The following is a 17,738-nucleotide window of genomic DNA, read 5'->3' on the forward strand; positions in this document are numbered from 1 at the left end:
TGGTGGCTGAACTTGCCTTGCACAGCACTTGGGGGGCCGACTGGAAGGCTGCAAGGCAACACTGAGGAGCAGTGATAACCTCCTTCATCTGTAGCTGAGCTTCACCCCCACCATTTGACAGTGTGTGTTTCTCCTTCTACCAACAACCAGGTTGAAAAAGGAAGTAGAATAGATACAGACTAACTTCCAGCTTTAAATGGCTCAATATCCATCCTGAGACGCTTGGTGCAAAGTCTTTCTTTAGGTTTTCAGTGGCTCTACTAATGCCACACCACTGCGGGAAAGCTCTTTCAATCCTTCAAGAAAGAAGCATAAACTATGGTATTGACAGACTGACTCCTTTAGTGGAATACGCCAATGCAGTCATCCTCTGGCTACAGACTTCCACAGGAAAAATAGATGTGCCCTTTAATAACAGGGAGAGCGCTTAAAAAAAAGAACATTTTATTGCAGTGTTGTCTTTACCACAGTAAATTGCAGCATTTTCATTTTCCTGTATTTATTGCATTGAAGTGTTTACATCACTGTGAAGCAAATATTTGCTTTCAAAGGTCACTCATTGTATCTCTCTTTCTCTGGGGATATATGTAGGTCTCTCTTAGACTTCAGTGTAACTGGGAGGCTATATAATGTTCTCGCTATGAGACTCTTTATTGCATCTGAGCACTACTAAAATAGCAGATGCAGAATTCAAAGTATAATAGGCAATGCTTTTCCATTAGCCAGTCTCTGTATTTTTCTTTAACCTTCCATCTGTTGTGCTTCTGCATGAGGTCTGGCATAACATATAAGGCTGGCTCACAGGGAATTTGATATAAGTCACCCAAGTCCCTGTAGTTACCTGTGTTGTCTAGAAGACACAGAGCACAGTTTAGTACCTAATGTACATAGTCTTTGTAGCAATGCTTGGACTTTTGTTTCCTTTTAAAAGAGCACCACGTATATTTGTGTGTGAACCCAGAGGATTTCCTTTCCCTTTGCTGAAATTAAAAGCCCAAGATCCTTGTGAAAATTTGAGCTTGCATTTATATATATATAATTATTGTGAGTGTAAACACAAATTGACTGAGTGTGTGCAAGTGGCTGTAACTTCTGTAGCAACTTGGGGTTTTTAATTGAAGCTTTAGATCTAACGAGTTTAACATATTACATCACAACTTTGGTTTTCTGAGCTGTCATCTCCGCAGTGACTGTAGGCAAAAGAAACTGTACTTGAGAGTACTGAGTAGTTTTTGGAAAGTTTATTTCCAGTTATATTCAAGATTCTTAAGCAATTATAGGATTTTGACACTTGGATTGAATGAGCTTAAATGAGAACAGAATGCAAAATACCAGTTTTTGTAAAACATAGAAATTGCACGAGGAATTTATTACCCAAAGTCCTCAATATTATTGTAGGCCTGTTCCCGTTCTGCTAAAACAAAAGCAGGTTTCAGTGGGCCCAAGACAGAATAATACCTCATGCTTTTGAAAGTCTGTCCCATAATCAGTGAGAGTAAAACCATTATGGGTTACTTTTTCTTGGCTATTCCTGTAATCTTTCAGTTTTGATGTTTTAGTACATCAAGAGGACTACATACAGGTGTTCCTAAGAGACACCACAAAGGAAAAACTGTTAAATTATACTGAGAGAAATAGAATCATGGAATGGTTTGGTTGGAAAGGACCTTAAAGATCACCTGGTTCCAACCCCCTGCTATGGGCAGGGACAAAGTATAATTCCCTTTAAATATAAATCTGCTCTCCACAGGATTTTAATAATAATAGGGTTTGTTGTTGGAAATTCATGACACTGAAAAGGAATTTAAGCTGAAATGAGACTCTTCAAGGAAAATCCTGTCTCTAGTATGTCCTATTCCACATTTAAACTTCAAAATATGGGAATAAAACCAAACAAACCCATTCCCAGCCTTCTGCAAAATATATGTAGTTTATCATACTGTGTACAAATCAGTTATCTTTATTGATTCTTGTGCATGGCTTTCTATTAAGTAAATTTGGATCAGCACTGCTGTGGGGCACTTCTGTTTATGACTAAAACTTGATGTAAAATGACTTGTCTGGAAGAATGCTTTTTGTTATTTCTCAATTCATTGTAAGAGCTTTACAAATACCAAACAATCTCAATAAACCTGTCAAGTTCAATCACTTGCTACAAAACATCTCTGGTTACAAGCTCTGACAGGCTTTTTTTAGCATGATGCAAAATAGGATGTGTCTATCACTAAAACACCAGCTGATGGTTCTAACTAAGCAAGGAGGATAACTCTAAAGAAAAATCACAAAGTTTCTCCACTTTGTCTCTTTTCTGCACCAGTCAACACCACCACTGGCTCCTGATCAATAATTAACAAGTAAAAGATCAAAAGTCAGGCTGGAATCTACTTGAGAAGTGAATTTTCCATGCATGTTATCTGCAGTGACTGACAGAGTGTTATTATTTGCTATTGTCAGTAGAAGCACTCATCTCACCTTCACTCCCATACAGGTCTGTAATCATTCAGCTCACACTGGATATGCTTAGAGACTGAGCCAATTTCCCTGTTAGTATCTCCTCCCACTTTACAGCTAGTGAGATGCTACCAGACAGACATAACACAGAACCAGTTTCCTGCCCCTCATAGCTACATGTATACACCAATTAGATCAACCCCAGCATCGTGTCTAAATTGCCCTGATGTTTGCTAAAGCTCAGTGCTGCTATTCTGCCAGCACAAGTGTATGGAAGGATCTAGGCAGAGGTGAATATTTTAAGTAGATATTTCAAAACTAGGCCCACAGACTTAATCCTGGTATTCTGTCATAGAGGCTGTGCCAAAAATATTTAGATGCTCAGTTTTGCCTCGATCTGGGAACAAACACAATTTGTGAAGCAGTGGCCAGTGCTACTGCCAGCCTGTGCCAAGTGGGACAGGAGTTTGGAAAGCAGTTCTTTACCAAAATAACATCTTTTTATCCCAGATGAGCATGTTCCATTTGCTGATTAAGAGCAGTGTCTTCCCAGAGCTTCGTGATGTGCCATAAAGGGCAGCACAAGTGCAGCATCAGGGTGGGAAGGTTGGGGTGGCCTTGAGAATATTCCCACACTTTCACATGCCCTTCAGGAGGAGACCAATTCCTCGTCTTTTCCTCCTAGACCTCAGTGTTTGTAAACCTGTTTGTGAGCATCCCCGAAGTGACTGATACCAGTCTGAATTCTAGCCATGAAATTAAGCTCTATGTTTGCATCAGCTGGGGCTGCAGATGAGTTGCTTAAGCTTGGTCCTTCACACTGCTGTGAATGGTTGGCAGAACCGGATGGGCATCTTCTCCAGCACATATTTGGGTTCCTAAACATTGTATGACCCATCATAAAATGTCAGTCTCCCTCTGACAAGGATGTGGCGATGTGCTCAGTGATGAAAGTAGGATGCTGTGCCAGTAGCTGCAGGGCTGATTCTTTGAGATAGATTTCTTCCTGATGTAGCTTCAAAGAGGAAAAGCAACCATGAGCAAGGGCACAGCTAATGCGAAAGCGTGAAGGTCATATATTCTCCCTTAGATAAGAAAAAACAGCAAATCTGTTGCTGCAGCTGCAGAGGAAATGCAAGGAGCTGTCTGCTTTCCTTATATATTCCTAAGCAAACAGGGTGTGATTCAGAAGGTATCCCTGCCACACAGCTGTGCCTGTTCAGCCCATACTTCTGATGTCCTGACTGCAAGCACTGTCAAAGTGAGGAACGGATTCCTCTCCGATAGATAACCTCCATTTAAACAGACTTACTATTCGTTAAAAATCTAAAGCCAAGCTGTGCCCTGACTTATCTTGCTTCATAAAGGCTGCATGCATTACAAAGACAGGACAGAAAATAGCCCCTGGGATTTTAGCTTCTTAGAGCAGCTTTGCTGAAATGGGCTGCTTTTGTCCTCTTTCTGTAATTGAGCATGATGGAATGCTCTTTATGGCTGTTTATTTCCAGTGCCCCCCAACTTCTCCACCTCCTCTGCACCTGGGATTAGGTTTTCCTGCAATGAACAAACCTAACATTCAGTAGGCATTAATTTGCGATGTGCCACACTTGAATCAAGCGAAGAAATAAGCCAGTGTTGTTGTTATAAAGACCTGGCAGATGGTAGGAGGACCCGCCTTTCTTAATCAAGTCATGCTCAGTAATCAGAGCTAGCTCGATTTTATACCAAAAAAGAAACCCTGCCCAAATGAGGATTAATGGGCTGCATCCTCATCTCTGGTTAGGATGAACTCAGTTCTGTACTGAGAGCGATAACCAAGAGCAGAATCTGACCCACTTTGGGGAGAAGTTGAAAACACCAGTTAGGTCCTGCTGTGCCTTCCCCTGTAAGGAAGGATGTGCCCAGGTAGACAACTTCTCCAGTCTAGCTATAAAGATTATTTCAGAGTCTGAACTATAGCATGAGGGGCAAGTCATCAGCTGGTAAATACCTGCAAAGTTTCATTTTCTTTAATTTCATTGCAAATGTATTAGCTGAGTGTGCAGCCTTCCAAGAAGTGCAGCTGAAAAACACAGGACATAAGGTGCATAGGTTTGACCTTGACCCCCTTCATGTTAGGCTTTTAATTCTAGAGAAGAATTAATGTGTCTCGAGACTGTTTCTGGTAGCGAATAACGCCTCCTGAGTCTCCAGCTTTGATGTGAATAGCATTTGAAAGGTTAAGAAAGAAGTAAGGATTTTCCTCAAAGAACATGACGAGCACACATCCTTGTTCTTCGAGAGTGATTAATAATACAGGAATAAAGCACCACCTTGAACAATCCTGTGTGCTCCCTACTACATAGGAATTGCTATCCAGAAAGGAAGAGTTTGGGTGAGGGCACTCATGTAATAAGAGCCCTTTTGTGGGACTGACATTTAAGCACAATTCAGTGAGTCAGGGAGCTTAACCACACTGTTCTTCTTCCTTTTCTGTCTTCCAGGCTCACAAGCAGCTGAGTGCAAATCCTTGATCTGCAGCTTCCACAAACACACCCACAGCTAAAATGGCAGAAGACGCTGATATGCGCAATGAGTTGGAAGAAATGCAGCGGCGTGCTGACCAGCTTGCTGATGAAGTGAGAGCGGAGCAGGAAACTTGGGGTTGGCTTTGGTGTGAGAGACACATCCAGAAACAGGAGCTGAGCCAGCACAGGGTTTCTAGAGATGATTCTGTTTTCTGTCAGCTTTACACTGAAAGCAGAATTGGAAATTAAATGAGCCAGGGTAAAATTTAGTGTCATGTTTAGTCCAAATTAAGGCATTTATTGATTGTGAGTTTGGTTTAGGTATTAGAGTCTGCATCAATCTGACCGGCCTCAGAGCAAAAAGCAGCAATTTAATATTTTCTGAGGATTCTTTCAATTTGCCAAACCTATTAAATGTTAAAAGTCACCAACTAGGTCCCTGAAAAGTCTTAGCTGAAAACCACAGACTTCATTTTTAAAGTGGAACACCAACTGTTCCAAGCATTACCACCGCAACACATGAGCAAGGGGAGCAGGAGCCTCAGAGACTGCAGCTGCCTCGAGATGTGGTGGGAACTGCTGCATTAGTGAGCTGTAACAGAGCTGGAGAGGAAGAGATCACCAGTACCCTGCTGATGGCCTGATTTTGAGGGAAGGCAAAGAGGATAGGAAAAACATAGTGTCAGCATGAGCCTGCACATTAGTGTTGGAAAGTGAATCTTGCCAAATCTGAGTGGTTTTCCCTTTGTTTCTTTCAGTCCCTTGAGAGCACCCGTCGAATGCTGCAGCTTGTTGAAGAGGTAAGGACATGCATTTTATTTGCACTTCTGTTGTGAGCAAAAGTGATGGAGAGTCCAACACTGGAAGTGTTTTTAACTCACATTGCTAGTGCATGGCCATGGCTTCATGTGCTGCTCCTTATCCTTATCCCTTATGAGAGTCATTCAAGATACTGTGCCCTAGTTGCCAAGTGCCACACTGCAGACCAGCTGCTGAGACACTGTTTTGCCCATACCTGAGTATCCATTGAGACAGGCTACTTGAGATAAACCAAGGAAACAGCCTTTGAAGGTGACCTGGAGTCAGGGACAAGTGGCTGAGTTTGCTGCAGAGCTCCTGGAGCCTTGTGCCAGCACCACTCTGACACCCTTGCCATAACACCGTGAGTGGGGAAGGTGAGAAATACCCTCAGTCTGTTTGCTCTGTTGTCCCTAAATACCTCCCTCTCCATAAACACTCATATCTATTTATAGAGCATTGGTCACCACAGCATTTAAATGCCACTTCTTTACTTATCTCTGGAATTTCAAGGTTCATGAAATGTCCCAGACGGACAGCTTTAGAAAGGGAAGTTCTCTAATTTTCTACAGTGCAAAGGAAGGGGCACTGGGCTCGGTCCTCACAGCTAATACCTGCCTGGAGGAGTCACTTTCAGAAGGGAAAAAGCAATTCAGTCAGGCTTCATTTCACCCTCTTCATGCCAAAGGGGTTTAAAAGTTGGAAATCCCCGAACTCAGTTTAGTTCAGAGTGTTCAGCCATCGGGTGGTGGAAAACTTTGCTCCCACCTGACAGGACGTATTAATTTCAGACACCAAGCACGCCTTGGCTCTGGAGCTGGTGACATTTTTAATCAGGGTCATCAGCACTGACAGTCCCACTGGTCCTGACAACCAGAGGAGTCTCCAGCAGAGACAACGGGAAGGAAATTACATCAGGTCCTGCGTTCAGGAACAAGCACAAGCCCAGCCGTAGGCTCCGTGGCCTTGAAATCAATCAGGAGCGTGGAGATCAATGGAGTCCAGTGGAGAGAGAATTAAATTTCCGTGTACAGATAGGCAGATAGATGGGTCGTTGAGCACAGTCAGCATCGCTTCTCCTCCAGAAACACTTCAGATCGGGGCCCCTTGCAGCTGAAACATGCTCTTGTCTCACGAGCAGTCTGTCCCCTTTTGCTGCTCAATTCCCTGGACATGCCATTTCTAACCATCACTCTCTGTCAAATCTATGCTGGATGCAGCTCCTGATAATGTCAATTCAACAACAGGGAAGAGAGTCTCATATGGGTAACTCCACAAACACAAGGCAGGAGAGCCTGCTGCCCCCAAATGCCTATGATCTAAACAGACAAGGCAGATGATGAGTGGGAAGAAAGAGAGGCGCAGGAAAAGAGAAGTGATTTGCTGAGGGCCAAGCCATCAGTAAATACCAGCTCTGTCTCTCCTGAGCCGTATTTGTGTGACCTATGCACTGCTTGAGTCTTCCTAACATATTGAACCAGCATATTGTGAATGCCACTGGAATTTCAGTATTAAATCATGGCAAATGGCAAAGCAGGAGGAGAACTGGGACTGCTGAATTTACCCATGAGTTTACGTAGGACTCTAGCACTTCTTGGAAGAGCTTGGCATCTCTCTGGACCTGCCTTTTATTTAGATGCTACAATATCATCCTGTCCAAACAGAGGAGTTTCTAAAAGTAGCTCTGAGCAGTCAAGGGAGTTATTCTAAATGAGCTGAATATTATTCTCACTAATGTGACTACAAAAGACCTTTAAAATTCCTGTGTGGTTGAAACAGCTGGTTGATTACTCTGATCCCATTTCCTAAGTACTTTTAAGAGAATGCAGCATTTAGGGAGTGAGAGACTTTATACTGAAAAGACAAATGGTGAGTGGTTTTGAAACGGAACTTGCACTCCTCTGATTTAATAGACTCCAAAGATCCAATTAGACTCCCTTGCTTAGAAGAACCTGTCTAGTGAGTATAGAGAGAACGTACTCTTTCTTGTTGAAAGAATGCTTTTTACTCTATTCTCTTGATACAGCAAATGTGTTATTCCTTACCTAGGAAAAGGATGCCCCCATGTTTAAGCATTATTACTATATATATCTGTATGGAGTCCTATCATGGTTGGCTTGGCTCTGTTGGATACTAGGCAAATACAGAATAAACAGACTGACTTGGCTCCACTCTAGAATCAGAAGACTGTTGTCCACCCTGGGAAGCCCTGTAGCGGTACAGGGCATCCTTAATGCTATGTAGCTCATAGCCTGGGGGACAAAACTGATGTCCCCAAAGGGCCATGCCCTCCTTGCTCAAGAAGACTAGGTTGAGTTTGGAGACTAAGCCCTGGTGCTGTTCCCAGGGAATGTCAGCAAGAAAAACCAAATCTGTTACAGCTTCTGATTTTTAGAACCCAGCTTTGCAAGAAGCTGATTATTTTCAGTCCTACCACAACAGCAGAAGCAAGAAGAAATGGTGTGTGGCTGTTGCAAAGTAGCCACTATTTGCCCCAGGGCACCTATGTACTGGGATGGCATATCACAAAAATCAGCTTGCTCTGTGGTACCCAGAGTACCCTTGCAACACAGCTACACCTACACTGACCAATGCTCGTTTGAGCTTCTCAGCTACTCAGTGCTATAAATACCTGTGTTTGATGATGATGCTGTGCAATGTTTGTGCCAAAACATAAAAATGAACTGAAGCAGAAGAAGTGACACTAAATACACAGTTTGTAGCTGACCTCCTTATTTCCTTGTTCAAGTTTTTACCTCTGAGCCAATGTTACAAAATACAGAATAACACATGCAAGGGGAAAAAGCTGTGAGTCCACTACCATCTTTCAGTGAAACCACCATGGTCTTTAAAGAGGATCAATCATATTATAATGGGGGAAATAAAATGGTTTCTAGCTATGATGCAACAAGGGAAAAAATAGCTACAAGATCAGTACTGCGGGAAGCCTGGCAAGAAAGCACTTTTAGCAACACATACAGACAAAAGGGTTGATTTGTACATTTAAATCCAGACAGGACTATCTTCTTCTCTCATATGCTGTGGAGTTTGAGTCAAGGTTACTGACACAGCAAAGCTGAAATGGTAAGCTGTAAATGTTTGATAACCTCATGATGCTTCTCTGTGCAGGACACTGAGCACGCAGTATGCCATTTTACTAACTTCCCTCATTTGTGATTGGGAAGTGAGTTTCTCCTGACATTATCATAGTCAAATGTTCCTTAGCCTGAAGAATAAAAGAGGAAAATATTGTATATATTTAGAGTTTGGTCCAAAGCTTGTAAAGCTAACTTGAAAAATCTCTTTGACACCAGTAGCTATTGGAACAGTTCTACTTAGAAAATTGATTTACTCTGTGTAATTCCACAGAAATACATATCTGGCACAGGCAGATGGGATTCCTAATTCTGGTATCAGTCTTTCCTATGCAGGATTAGGCCCCTTTATCTATGTAAACCAGTAGGGTACCACTGGAGTCAGAGGCATTGTACTAGATGAAAACCAGGCACATGGGGTTCAGGAGTGGGGTCATAGATTCATATCAGCTGAGGATCTGAACTACAGGGTGAGCTAACGGGCTGAGAAGTAACATGGCTCTTTAATCAGGCACAGAAAGACATTGAAGCAGTAACAGGATGACTGTTTTTCAGGGTATCTCCTGAAATGCAGATAAAGCCATTTATGGAATTTGGATTTTCTATCTGATACATCATTCCCTTACACTGTTACGAAAATCACCCCTCAGACTAAACCAAAGTTGGAAGTTGCCTTTTGTAGCAGGCATGGATAAGACACAACACACTATGTTCCTGGAGGGACCAATTGGCCTTTGGAGAATTCATCCCAATTCTCTTCCTAGTTTTATTCCCACCTTGGGAAATTAGGTGACAAACCAGCAAAAATAAGAAATGATACAGTAATGCATTGTGTTGCATTTTTGCATCCTCCAAAGTGCTGGGCAGATTTCAGTGAATGTTTTGTTGCTGACTTGCTCTGAGTGAGACCCTCATACAAAAAAGTTATAAAAAGCTGTTAGATTGAGGCTAATGTATAGTTAAGCCTCCTAAAGAGTTCCCAGTTAGGTTGTTAAACTGCTTCACTGAAGTACTAACATGTATGTTAGGTATCTAAGAGCTGAATTAAGCCCAGAATTTTACAATCATGTATTCTAGCTTTCTGATCAGTAGGTCCAGTGGAGAACTTGGGCATGTGCTTCATACGGAAAGCAGGTTGAACCCAAATCAGTACTCCTTGTTGGTTTGCTTTTGTCCAAACACTAGGACTTAGTACTACTGAAAGGCTGGAGGACATCGACTTCCATAAACTTTATGGGGTCTGTACTCATGGTGATGTCTCACCTAATGTGAAATTTTTAAGCCCTGTTCTGAGGGGCCACCTTGTGCAATCTGCAAAATTGGGCAGATCTTTGCAGACAAATGGTTGGCAACTTGCAGCAGTCTCCATGGAAATCAGCCTGGGAGGACATGCTCGTTGACCTGCTCATTCCTAGAGTCAGGGCTGAGTATGTTTGAGAGCTGGGAAAGATTATACATTTTACCATCTGCGGTATACCTGCTCTATGGATAAACAGAGGAACTGCAGAGCTGCCACTTTAATGTCTCAACAAAAGCAATTCATGCTGTGCCATTTTCTTCTGAAGGACAAGGATGTGAGATGTTTGCTGCACCACGGCAAAATCCAGCAGTCCAAATTCCCTTCTCAAGCGCAACAAGAGGACAAGGAGAATCAGAAGTAACTCTGGAGAGAGAAGGCAGTTACAGGTTTAAGAGCTGGACTAAAATGGCACGTGCTCCATAGGCTCTGTAGGGTCATATAAAAGATGCATTTTTCTTCTCTCTGGCCTGACCTACCCATTTTTTAAACACCCCAGTTTTTGAGGATCCTTATTTTGCCACAAACTAAACAGAGGATTGCCTGTGCAAGGTCTTAAGAAATTCCTCCATCGCACAGGAAGAAGAAAAGACTTTAATCCTGAGGAAAGTGTACATTTAGCACACATTTTCATAACAAGAGGGACTTCTCCACTGATGTTGGTGAGCACTGGATGTGGGTGGGAACCCTTCCCGAGCCCTCGGGAACAGACAGATCGAAGCATGGTCACCAGGACATTGCCCTGCTGCGGCTCTTCTGGGAGCTTGTAATTCAAGGTTTTATGATGAGTCATTGCAAAACATGTTTTCTGGGTTGGAACTTTGAAAACACATCTTTCTTCACCTCCTCATTGTGAGTGACTGCTGACAGCTGCTCCCACTGAGACCAAGGGCAGTTTCTGCCATACTTTCAGTGCAGAAAACGCCAACATTCTCTGTGTTTGGGCCCCAAACGCACTTCTTTGGCACATTTAATCCTCTATATTCCTTTGAATTAAGAGGTTTTGTAGTTTCCAGAGATGCCTCAGTCTGTTGTCACTGTTGAGGGCCAGTTACTGAGTGTTTCTCTCCTGTTCAGATGTCTGGATGACGAGCACATTTTTAGAACAGTTTCATCTCATAGACATGTTTGGTTTTGAGCTATCTTAAAGATCAGTCACAATGGAAGTGCTGAACTTTCAGGAAAGTCTGAATCTGTTTCAATGCACAAATGTGATTTTTATTTTTTTTAATTGGCTTTACACAGGTTTTTTTTTTGTGAACAAGCTGAAAATTAATGCTTAGTAGAAACTTCAAACAGGAGGAGATTGTCACTTGATGTCTGAATCACTTCTCATCTTTGTCAGTTGGCACCTTCTTATTAGCTTCAATATGCTTTGGATTAGACCTCAGATGCAGAGAAGTATATTCAATGCACACCCTTTAGTATTTTCACATTAGTGTTAATGCTGTGGCAGGCTACTCTTAAGAGATACACTATTGCCTGTCAATATTAAATGGCACTGATAGTCAGGTAAGTAAAAGAAAATTGCACTTCTTCCACTCAGTGCAAGGATTTAATATGAAATACAAACCATAAGGTCCAATTGCTGAGTTTGTCTCAGCACAGGTTTTATTCAGGTCACTGTACATCTTAGCTGCATAAACGCAGTTTGCTCAGATGTTGAAACCAGCAGGAAAATAAGGTCAGAGGGTTAAGGAGCAGTAAATGTTTCTCAGCCTGACTATATTTGACTCACTGAAAGCCAACAACTATCACATCATCAATTGCAGGTTTCTGAGTCCAATATTTAGAAGGATCCCATGTCAGACTGCACTGTATTCACTCAAACACAAGATGACTCAGGACCAAACCAGCCTTGTAGTGTTTTTAAAATGCATATGAATCTTTTGGGGTTAGACATCCCTGGGTACCAAGAGCATGAAAAGAGCACAATAAAAAGCTATTGCACATCCAGTGCTTAGCAGACCAAGACACAGAAAAAGTAAGATAATTAAAGGCAATTTCCTTACTTGAAATAGATAAATTTAAGACAAACCTTGGACCCTATGTTTCTAGAGAAAAATAAAAGCTGGCTGGGATTCAAGCTGTACGTGCTTGAAGGAAGAAAGAGCTGCAGTGGGTATCTGGTAGACAGCTGACCCAAGAGCAGCAGGCACGGCAGAGCATGATGAGAGGCAGGAGGCTTTTTCTCTCCACCTGGCAACTCACCCAGGGTGGGGGTTTAAAAAGAAGGAGCAAAACCAGGCTACATCTGATGTTTTTCCCAGTTTCTACAGTGATGTAGACATGAAAGACAAGAACGGGAGTGCAGAGAGAGGCAGTGCCACAAGAGGCATCTCTTGAACTGAGCAGGATCCTTTTGGAACAATGCAGAGAAGCAGCAGCTGCACCAGCCAGCCAGCCCTCAAGCGTGGCAGAGTCCAGTTTGTGTCTGAGCCAATGTGGGCTGCGTGGTGCCGGCAAGAGGGACTTCACTGCTCCCAGAAAAAGAGATGAGCCAGGGCAGTGAGCAGGGCAGAAGGATGATATGAAGTCCTTAATTTGCCTCAAGGAAGGGGAGAATGGTCTGAAAAGCAAGAGAGACAGTCAGGACTCGAGGTTTCTGTTCCTCATTTTCCTGTGCAGCTGTGGGTATCTCCCCTGCCCTCTACAAAATCAGCACCACCAACTTTATCTGCTTCACAGGGCTGTGGATGGCTTTATGTTCATGGAAGCAGCAAAATTACTGCTGCACATGTCCAGGTGACTCCGCTGGCAAGCTGTCAGGCTGCAGAGGACTTACTTCATCTGCTATTGACATGCAACAGCCAGGAGATCGTCCAGGCCATTAATTATTCACAGATGTTATCACTGCTCCAAGCAGAATGGAGCTAGTTTTCCCTTTGTAATTAAAAAGGAGCTAATCTGATCTGTAATATAGCTTCGTATCACAGCACCCAGAAACCCGAGACTCCTGATCACAACCCGGAGCGATGATAACGCATGCAGAAATTGTACTTGTGAAAGGTGCCCTGCTGCTGGCTTCAGCAGGTGGGAGCTCTGAACTCCTTGGCTCTGCTCAAACCCCATATCCATCAAAGGCAATGATAAGACTCCCACTAACCTGAGGGAGCAAGGACAGATTCAGCATGTAGGTGTTTTAGAAACCCGACCCTCAAGCTCAGTCCAAAGTCAATTGATGCTAAAGGTGTCTGTTGGATGAATTAAAGCTTGTCTTAAACCCATATCTATTAGATCTCCAAGCCAAAAATTATGGCTTAATCGTATTAAATATTAGCCTGCTTTAAAAAGGATTTCCTAGGTAGGTGAGCTTTCTGACTTCTGTGTGCAAGGGCCATGTACAGAGCACTATGCCTCTTTCTCAAACATGTTTTTGTCACATCTATTTACCTTGGAAATTTCTCCTTTGGGATGAACACACACGCACAATGTCAATGCACCCTTCTTCCCTTCTCCTGCTTCAGAGAACTTGGAGATGAACCCTCTCTTTTCAGAAATTACTCTCATGTAAAGTGATGATTTTAATCTCAAGCTTCAGGACTGCAGTAGTTCAGTATCCCAGTGAATCCTGAAGGATTGATGATACAATTGAGAGTATGCGGTTCCTTACAGAGTGCCCAGGCACATAAGGTCTTTGGACTGTGTCGCCAGCCCCTTATGACCTTGTCATTCCTTTCACTGTTTTTCTTTTGTCTTCCTATGTCCCGTACCTAGGGCTGAGTTCCCTCACTGATCTCTCTTTCTCTCTCTCTCTCTTCTCCCCTTCTCTCTCCTTACCTTGCTACCACTATTGGGATGTAGAGTAAAGATGCTGGTATCAGGACTTTGGTTATGTTGGATGAGCAAGGAGGTAAGTTCAGATTGCTTCAGTAAGGAAGTATAACCATTCTCAAAGTACTGTACTAACTGTGTGCAATCCTGAAAATGAGGGCCATGAAATACGTGTGGTTGTGCATGAGAACCCCGAAACCTCTTTGCCTTTAGCTTCGTTGTCTGACAGAGGAACGTACAATAACTGCATAAGAGTCTGTACTTCTTTTGATCTGCTTCCCATTAATGTCAAAGAGAGCTGCAGGCTGAACTCATCCAAATCATCATTTATTTTCAGCAAGCTTTGGGTCAAGATACAGCTACAAGATGAGAAGATTTGCCTCAATAAGTGTAAAATCCAACATTATTTACGCAGGTGCTCTGTAATTCTCTCACTTGTTTTAGCCGCAAGTGAAAGCTGTGCAATAAATGCATCCTGAGAGAAGGTAAAACAGCTTAGTTTGTGTGAATTTCAGTTGCTTTTTGTATAGAAATGTCAGTGAGGATAACAGGAATTTCACATTAAAGGCTATAACACGATCAGCTCATTACAATTGACCATAAAGGAGCTTTCAAGCTTAGATGAGTCCCTGTCTGTGGATGACAGTGACAAAGCCAGAGCCAGATACATTCAATACATTCCAGGAAATTACATTTTTGCCCTTCATAATACTACAAAGAAGCAGGTAGCTCCCTCCCCCAACCAAACGAAGTCTTCATTTGCTGCAGACTCACAGCTCCAGCAAAACAGCATCTCAAAGAGAAGTTAAATCACCAGAGTATGAATTTCTGCTACCCTACCCCAAACCAGGACACCCCTCCTCTCCCCCTTAGACCTTATTATTATTATCTATGTGGCATGATACAAAACTGTATTAGGAAATGTTTTCTACAGAGGTCATGCTGTACCACTCATCAAGACCAATGATTATAAGCAATGATTATAAGCACTGCTGGGAAATGGACTGCAGGACCTGACAGGCCCTTTGCATCTGTAATGTCCCTGCTTCTCTGGCACCAAAATGAATGAAAAGTAATAACAGGACCTAACCAGAAAGTGTTTTCTCCTATTTCCTTTTTTATGTACTTCTCATTGCCCCTCCTTCTCCCCCTTTAGGGAAAGGAATTTAACCCAACCAAATTTTGTCACACCAATTCGTCTTGACAAGAAAAATATTACAAAGCCTATTTTGTTGTCTTCAAAAGAATTTCTGAATAATGGCAGTAAAAGAACTGTCGCTGAATGCAGGAAACCAGAAATTGCTTGTGTTGAAACAGATATGGCACCTGTCTAAATAATGTGTTTTGTTTCAGAAGTGAATTATACAATTGAAATAAATCATGAATATTGTCAAAGAAAGTCTGTAAATACCCAGGAGCATCTTGAAATGTAATCCACACGCAGATCAGCAGAAACTTTTGTTGTTCCTATAACTCCCTTTGTGTTCAGTCTTGGGAAAGTATGTTTCTGTTCTTTAACTGCTGTTTTTTCCACAGATTGCTAGGCAGGTTTATTTTGATTATAACCCTGAATTTTGTTTTCTACTTTGGAGCTCTACTGTTGCTAAACCCCTGTTTGCAGAAGTTGTCTCTGCTAGAAAGGATGGTGTGTGTGAGCCAAGGAGCTGAGACTGGACCCACTGGCCTCTTTGGAGTCCAGGGAACTCAGTGTTAAACTCATATTGACAGTGAAACCTGAAATGTATATTGTATGGCCAGAGAAGCAGTTAGTCAATACTTACAGGAAGGAATCAGACAACTTAAAAGCCTCTTTAAATTGGTTATGGTCATGCCTTAAGTGGTTCAGTAAATTTAGCTTGTGACTATACACTATGGGTTTCTCATGGAAAACAGCCTAACAATGCTACAAACCCTGGGTATATTGTAACTGCTGTTCTATGCTAAATGTTTAATAAGTTTAGTCCATTTTAGCCGTATGTAGCTGTAATAATTCCTGATTTATGTTTAATTTTAGTGATAAAAGACTTACATTATTGGTCAAAACACGCTAATGATGACTTTGAGCCCTCTGTAATTAGTACAGTGTGTGCAACCCGTGGATGTCTCAGCAGATTATCAGATTAAGGAAATAATTTGCTAACACTGCCATGTGATCTCTTTTCAGCTGACTGCACAAGTCACTTAAGATTATTAGGTGTTAAATATACAAAAAAACATGACATTGATCTTTGCAGTGGGCGGCAAGCAGAATATCTGATCTCTGCCATTGCTTGAAGCTCTGTTTCTAGGTTTCCTTCTAAAATTGCTTGCTTTGAAGTTAAACAGACTTAACAAGGAAAAGTACTTCGAGCCGATCTCAATCTAAGTAACATAAAGCAGAATTCATTTTCTGTCATCAATAAGCAGAAGACTTTGCGATCATAAAAATAATTTTACCATAGTAGGTATTTATGCAATAAAGCCAGCCTGGCTTGCTCCTGTTGCCTAAACATTTAACACATCTGGAAGTTGTGACTGGTCTGTTGTGACCCTGCAGAGATGTGGAGCTTCACAAGAGCTTTCAGTACTCCTGTTTCACAGAGAATGAGACTGCCATGAAAACTAGAAACCACCCCCAATGCCCTTTGATGTCATTGGGAATCTGAGTAGGCTGTTGGAATAGTCCCTCTGCAATACCAAGAATAACCATTTTTTGAGACAGGTATTGTCACCCAAACCAGTTCAACACAGTACTTCCCCTGGGGAGCCAAAAAGAAGGAGCCAAGAGATTAGAGTCTCCTTGTTGAGATTTTCTCCATCAGTGAGGAAGTCTTTCCCAGGCCCTATGTGCATCCATAACGCTGATATTTTTGTAAACCTGGCCTTGATTCAAGCTCCTTTAATCAATTATTTAAATATAAATATGTCCATAACACTTTAAACTAAAATATTTACATTTTACACTGAAAGTGTCATGCAGTGAAGGGTTATTGAGCAGTAGCAGTTGCTCTACTTCATTAAACATGTTTTTGAAACATGCTAACTTAGAAAAATGTTCATATTTGGATGCATTTTGGTAAAAGCAGACTGTAGAAATGAAACCGGTAGTACAAAGTGAGGATATGAAGATAAACCTGAATTGCTGACACAGGAGAAATCCCAGAGTGGTAGCTATCTTCCTCCAAAGGAAAATCCCATCACCTGAGAGTATCAGCAAGCAAAGAGATTTGGACCTTCAAGGGTACAATGTCCTCATTCAGTTTATTACAAAAGAATTTTGTTCTTGTATTCCAAACAGGATGGAGGGGAGAAGCTTTTCCAATAACAGCAGCAGTAGCACAGCCATTTTTCATGCAAGACAAGATAGAGAAATAGCCATAGCTTTGATAAGCCACAAAGAAAACGCCAATGCAATTGAAATTTCCTCCCTGCACCACAGCAACAGCAAATGCACAAGTAGCAATGCCAGTGAACACGGGGAGCAGCTTAACCTACCCAACAGATCTGTACTCCAGATAAAGTGGAAGTATAGAGATGAAACTTTGGAGTAACTGGGCAATCCCTCAAGCAAGTGTTGGCACCGCTGATGGTGCCCGTGCTGGCTGACCTCCGCTGTTCTTGCTGGAATTCCTAGTTTTATAGGTTTGTAGGAGTTACGGCTGGGCTGTTTCTACAGCGCTGGGGAAACAACCGCAGTAAATACAAAGATAATTACAATTCCTTTCCACCAGAGAGCAAAATTATGGCCCCTTTCGCAGGTCCCTTCCCCAGTTTACCTCCTATTCAACAGCCATTATGAAAAGTGAGATGCCAAAAGCAGAGTTGCTAGAGGCGCTC

General features: G+C 42.2%; 1 protein-coding gene across 2 annotated transcripts in view; it reads left to right on the forward strand.

The window, feature by feature from the left end:
* The first annotated feature begins 4,970 nt into the window (after nt 1-4,970).
* Nucleotides 4,971-17,738, forward strand: part of SNAP25 (synaptosomal-associated protein, 25kDa) — a 29,575-nt gene continuing 16,807 nt past the window's right edge. The window contains exons 1-3 of one of the 2 annotated variants that reach the window (XM_010024359.1): nt 4,971-5,069; nt 5,717-5,758; nt 13,953-14,001. In XM_010024359.1, coding sequence (XP_010022661.1) covers nt 4,998-5,069; nt 5,717-5,758; nt 13,953-14,001 — 163 coding nt within the window. In that variant the 5' untranslated portion in view covers nt 4,971-4,997. The remainder of the gene's footprint in view (nt 5,070-5,716; nt 5,759-13,952; nt 14,002-17,738) is intronic. The other variant, XM_010024360.1, reaches the window with a different exon arrangement.

Source organism: Nestor notabilis, unplaced genomic scaffold, assembly GCF_000696875.1.
Source record: "Nestor notabilis isolate BGI_N333 unplaced genomic scaffold, ASM69687v1 scaffold4821, whole genome shotgun sequence".
Lineage (NCBI taxonomy): Eukaryota > Metazoa > Chordata > Aves > Psittaciformes > Psittacidae > Nestor > Nestor notabilis.